Genomic DNA, 6,439 nt, shown 5'->3' on the forward strand with positions numbered 1-6,439 from the left:
CAACCTGTCACTCTCTGTTACTACAACCTGTCACTCTCTGTTACTACAACCTGTCACTCCCTGTTACTACAACCTGTCACTCCCTGTTACTACAACCTGTCACCCCCTGTGTTACTACAACCTGTCACTCCCTGTGTTACTACAACCTGTCACTCCCTGTGTTACTACAACCTGTCACTCCCTGTGTTACTACAACCTGTCACTCCCTGTGTTACTACAACCTGTCACTCCCTGTTACTCCCTGTTACTACAACCTGTCACTCTGTTACTACAACCTGTCACTCTCTGTTACTACAACCTGTCACTCCCTGTGTTACTACAACCTGTCACTCCCTGTGTTACTACAACCTGTCACTCTCTGTGTTACTACAACATGTCACTCTCTGTGTTACTACAACCTGTCACTCTCTGTGTTACTACAACCTGTCACTCTCTGTGTTACTACAACCTGTCACTCTCTGTTACTACAACCTGTCACTCTCTCTGTTACTACAACCTGTCACTCCCTGTGTTACTACAACCTGTCACTCTCTGTGTTACTACAACCTGTCACTCTCTGTGTTACTACAACCTGTCACTCTCTGTGTTACTACAACCTGTCACTCTCTGTGTTACTACAACCTGTCACTCTCTGTGTTACTACAACCTGTCACTCTCTGTTACTACAACCTGTCACTCCCTGTTACTACAACCTGTCACTCCCTGTTACTACAACCTGTCACTCCCTGTGTTACTACAACCTGTCACTCTCTGTGTTACTACAACCTGTCACTCTCTGTGTTACTACAACCTGTCACTCTCTGTGTTACTACAACCTGTCACTCTCTGTTACTACAACCTGTCACTCTCTGTTACTACAACCTGTCACTCCCTGTTACTACAACCTGTCACTCTCTCTGTTACTACAACCTGTCACTCTCTGTGTTACTACAACCTGTCACTCTCTGTGTTACTACAACCTGTCACTCTCTGTGTTACTACAACCTGTCACTCTCTGTGTTACTACAACCTGTCACTCTCTGTGTTACTACAACCTGTCACTCTCTGTGTTACTACAACCTGTCACTCTCTGTGTTACTACAACCTGTCACTCTCTGTTACTACAACCTGTCACTCTCTGTTACTACAACCTGTCACTCCCTGTGTTACTACAACCTGTCACTCCCTGTGTTACTACAACCTGTCACTCTCTGTGTTACTACAACCTGTCACTCTCTGTGTTACTACAACCTGTCACTCTCTGTTACTACAACCTGTCACTCTCTGTTACTACAACCTGTCACTCTCTGTTACTACAACCTGTCACTCTCTGTTACTACAACCTGTCACTCCCTGTTACTACAACCTGTCACTCCCTGTTACTACAACCTGTCACTCTCTGTGTTACTACAACCTGTCACTCTCTGTGTTACTACAACCTGTCACTCTCTGTTACTACAACCTGTCACTCTCTGTTACTACAACCTGTCACTCCCTGTTACTACAACCTGTCACTCTCTCTGTTACTACAACCTGTCACTCTCTGTGTTACTACAACCTGTCACTCTCTGTTACTACAACCTGTCACTCGACTAATCAACTCTCCACCACAGACACAGACAATATCCATGTCCAAGCTAAACAACTTGGTTTCTAAATGTTTTCTCTCTTTCTCAAACTCTCCCCCCATAACACCCAACTGAAGGCATTTACTGTAAGCAGCTTTTGTAAGTTCCCTAAAGGTCAGTTTCTATTTGAAAAGCTGTTGGTTACTTCTATGTGTTGAAAAACTATTGAGAAATACAAGTTTCAACTGCTGAAATTGTTCCGTTCAAACTACAATATCTGCGCCTGCTTTTTCTGCGTGTTCAATGTGACTTCTTCCGTAGCTTATCCCAGTAACCCAGCTAGACCTGAGAGTTTGTCCATAGACAAGCATGGTCTTATTAACAGCCTTACAGCTCTCCTAGCAGAATACTATAGTACTCCAACTCCAAGCCCACCACCATGCCATTATGAAGCAACAGTTGTAGTTAGCCTCAGTCTCCCACCAACTTTAGTTTCCTCACCTCTGAGCCAGCGCAACAGGAAGTGGTCATGATGAGCAGGAAGTAGTGGAAGAACGTCCTGAATCCTCTCTCGAAACTGCCCAAGGATGAAACAGGGTGGCAGTGATAGAGAGAAAGAGAGAGATGCCAAAGGTGTGTTAGTGATGGACAAGGGTTTAGTTGTAAACATGAATGAAAACACATGATATGAAATTAATTGTTAGAAGATAATCACAGACACTTGTCTAAAATCACATGCAATCCACCTCAAAATGTGGAAGTTAATCTATTCTTACACATTAAACAAAGCGCATAGGTCAAAATAAATTCAATAGTGTGACTTCTTGAGGGAAATTCCTATTTTCAATCATAGGTTAACAATCACTAAAATAAGTCCACTAGAGAGCATACTCAGATATCAAGTTTAATTTCATAAAATAAGACAGATGAAACCATAATCATTCACATTGCCTCAATCTGTGACACCACTGTCACACGTCTGTTGATTCTGGCATATTAAATGTGGTATGTAGAGATACATAGATAACACAAACAATCAGATAGCTGCTTGTGTGTTTGGGCTTTGCGTGATATAAACATAAACACAAGACAAAATATTAGAAAGTTGACATAAAGGACAATAACGAACCAAGACTGGAGATACTCAATTCCATACGGTATTAATAATGTTACATAATATCTTGGGAATTAATTCATGAAATAATAGGCCTCCAAGAGGTAGATGGAAAATTCAGTTAGGTTAGGTTTAAGTCAGAATTATGAGATAGTAAGTCTGGATCATGGACATTGAATAGTCCTGCAGGTCGACCCCTTTTTAAACAGGCAATCTGGGTTTCAAACAATAACAAAGCATTGACCCCGCCACGTTATTTGGTAAACAGCTGAGGGAATGTCGCATGAGAGATGTAACCACTCTCAAAGACATAGACACAAGGAATCTCAAATATGGATGCAAGGACTAACCATCCATGACATCAAAATGATAGTTTTAACCATGTTTTGAAGCTATACAGTGTTTGTTTACAATTACATTGTTTACGAACAATTGAGTAAACAAGCGTAGATGTGGGGTTCTGATGGGGTAAGACCGTTGCTCATGAGGCATTTTTAAGTTCCATTCTTCAAGAATCAATGGCTATATAGTAATAATTTAAATGTCCAAAAAAATGGATGTACCATTCCCAGGTTGCCCCTTTAATGGATAGAATTGTATTCATTAATTCTAGACATCAACTAGATGTCATCAAACAGGCACCCAACTCGCATCAACAAAACATCTCCAATCCATTAATATGGAACATATATTACCACAAACTCTCTGTCTCATTTTCCATCCTCCCCTGATTCAGAATATATAACGTTCATAGTAATGGCATGCTTGGTTCAATAGCTATTGACGGCAGAATACCGAATATCCAGTATGAAACTAATTTGACCTTGGTGCTCTCGCATACACGCCAACGGTAATTTGATATCTGTGAGTAGCAGCGCATTTACGTTCGCAGGCGATGCAGATTAGGGTAGGGGATATAGGCTACTGAATATAGTCTATTCGCGTCGCAGTTGGTGCAGCTATTGCGCTGTTTCTCCTGCATGTTGTTGGAAGACCAAGGCAAAAGTAATATGAAGTTTGGGACACACCAGTTATGCTTTTTGATAATCATATATTGATTTAACGTGAGCATTTTTCTCCAATAAACAAATTACTTGCATGAACACGTGGTTTTGTTTAGGCATTTTAGTTTGCCATTTGCCAGTGTGAAACCAACTTGATCAAATTAAACTCTCTGAATCGAACTAGGCGTACAGCGCAGAACTGTGTGAAAACGCCCTTACAGAGAAACTTCAGGGAGAACGACATGATGAAATAATATTCTATTGGTAGTTACAATTAACTGTAGTCATATGTTTTCTAGGCTCCAGATGTTACCGTCCTCAACAGTATCGGCGATTGTCACATCGACAAACATAAATAATTGCTACACAAAACCAGAAATGTAGCCTACAATACAGATATTTACCTCTTCCAATGCCCCAGCCTGCTTCGGGCTGAGGTCGCCAACCCTGCCGCTCATCACGTCTGTCAAAGCACACACAAAAAAAGCTGTTTTTCTGCCGTCAATGGAAGTTTAAGAACGACACACTGCTGTCCCAGTTGCTGGACTGACTGCAGTCGGTCTGTCACGGTATCGTACTGTATGATGCTGCTCGACGGGGGCGCTGTTCTCTTCTCCATCCCTGTCTGTCAAGTCGTAAATGTGTCAATTCCAGAGGAAACACCCACACCCTGATTTGCCTAGTTAATTAAAGGTTACACATAGCAGAGAAGCCACACATTTTACGTGACTGAGCAGACTCTCGTCTCCAGAGCGACTGGGGTTAAGCGCATTACTCAAGGACACATTTGTAGATTTTTCACATAGTCAGCTCGGGGATTCGAACCAGCAACCTTTCAGTTATTAACCCAACGCTCTTAACCGCCAGGCTACGACCAACATTCACATTGTGTAAAATAAGAATGAAACATGCCATCACAAGTTTAAACTTATCAAACGCAATTAACGTAGAGCCCTTTCAAGTTGGTGGCAGAGCAATAGGGGAGTTCTTATAGAATGCCAGAAAAAGAAGCCTCTATTTACATGTTGCTTATGAGTGCATTTCACAATACTTTTTGGATTTGAATTGGATTTTAAGGCTCGTATGAATGTCCTGCTTAATACAATGTTTGTGTCATCATTGCAAATCAACTGCATTACACTTAAAAAACACTTCTACTTCCACCAGTAAAATGGCTCTAAGGCTAACTTTTGCTACAATCAATCAATCAAATGTATTTATAAAGCCCTTTTTACATCAGCCGATGTCACAAAGTGCTATACAGAAACCCAGCCTAAAACCCCAAACAGCAAGCAATGCAGATGTAGAAGCACGGTGGCTAGCACAGTGGAAGAAACCTAGAGAGGAACCAGGCTCTGAGGGGTAGCCATTCCTCTTCTGGCTGTGCCGGGTGGAGATTATAACAGAACATGGCCAAGATGTTCAAATGTTCATAGATGACCAGCAGGGTCAGATAATAATAATCATAGTGAACAGGTCAGGGTTCCATAGCCAAAGGCAGAACAGTTGAAACTGGAGGATCAACATGACCAGGTGGACTGGGGCCAGCAAGGAGTCATCAGGACAGGTAGTCCTGAGGCATGGTCCTAGGGCTCAGGTCCTCCGAGAGAAGAGAGAGAGAAAGAGAGAGAATTAGAGGGAGCATACTTAAATTCACACAGGACACCAGATAAGACATGAGAAATACTCCAAATATAACAGACTGACCCTAGCCCCCCAACACAAACTACTGCAGCATAAATACTGGAGGCTGAGACAGGAGGGGTCGGGGACACTGTGGCCCCGTCCGAAGATACCCCTGGACAGGGCCAAACAGGCAGGATATAACCCCACCCACTTTGCCAAGGCACAGCCCCCACACCACTAGAGGGATATCTTCAACCACTAACCTACTACCCTGAGACAAGGCTGAGTATAGCCCACGAAGACCTCCCCCATGGCACGAACCCGAGGGGGGCGCCAACCCAGACAGGAAGATCACGTCAGTGACTCAACCCACTCAAGTGACGCACCCCTCCTAGGGACGGCATGGAAGAGCACCAGTAAGCCAGTGACTCAGCCCCTGTAATAGGGTTAGAGGCAGAGAATCTCAGTGGAGAGAGGGGAACTGGCCATATCAAAGAGCGTTACCATTCTAGCTAACAACTGCAGCCCAAAATAGTTATTTTGCAAAGATCACAACCAAATATAATCTTAGCGCTCTTCAAGCAAGAAACAAAACATAATTGTAAGCATATGAGCACCCAAAGAGGTTATTTTGTTAAGAAGTAATATAGGTTATGTTGAATGGGCACAGATGGCGATTGCTTTATTACTGGCACCAAGAGTCTTACGAGTCTGTGCCTGACGTCAATGTGTCGTGTACTGGAAAAGGGTCTATAGCTTTGCAACAGAAACATCAAACGCAAGACAAGAAGGTTCTGTATGCTTATCGATGATTCCTATTTCCTTTCATCTAGGCAAGGCCAAACGAGTCAATTAATTGTTGTATCATTTTTCTAGTACCCAAAACGGAAATTGGATATCGACTCGTTTTCTTGTTTATGGTTGACAAATTGAGTAACAGAAAACAAGTAACAACAATATGTATCAAATGTTTCTTTTTTTCGTTTAGTTCATACCTGGAAGTACACGCCCCCTAATATAATATTCACGAGAGTAGCGGCTGTGTTTACAGTCTGGGTTGAGCTACAGTACCAGCAGCACAGACAAGGTTGCCATGTTCGCGGTTTCCCCTAAATTTAGGCTACTTTGAAAACGATGTTGCGGATGAA

At 42.6% G+C, this 6,439-nt stretch overlaps 1 protein-coding gene across 1 annotated transcript in view; it reads right to left on the reverse strand.

Annotated features, from left to right (window-relative positions):
* LOC120062944 (SEC14-like protein 2) overlaps window positions 1-4,185 on the reverse strand; it is a 29,632-nt gene extending 25,447 nt beyond the window's left edge. The window contains exons 1-2 of the mRNA XM_039012997.1: window positions 4,070-4,185; window positions 2,049-2,124 (exon numbers count right to left, since the gene is read on the reverse strand). Coding sequence (XP_038868925.1) covers window positions 2,049-2,124; window positions 4,070-4,123 — 130 coding nt within the window. The 5' untranslated portion in view covers window positions 4,124-4,185. The remainder of the gene's footprint in view (window positions 1-2,048; window positions 2,125-4,069) is intronic.
* Between the last annotated feature and the right edge of the window lie 2,254 nt (window positions 4,186-6,439).

This window comes from Salvelinus namaycush, chromosome 18 (assembly GCF_016432855.1).
Source record: "Salvelinus namaycush isolate Seneca chromosome 18, SaNama_1.0, whole genome shotgun sequence".
Classification (NCBI taxonomy): domain Eukaryota; kingdom Metazoa; phylum Chordata; class Actinopteri; order Salmoniformes; family Salmonidae; genus Salvelinus; species Salvelinus namaycush.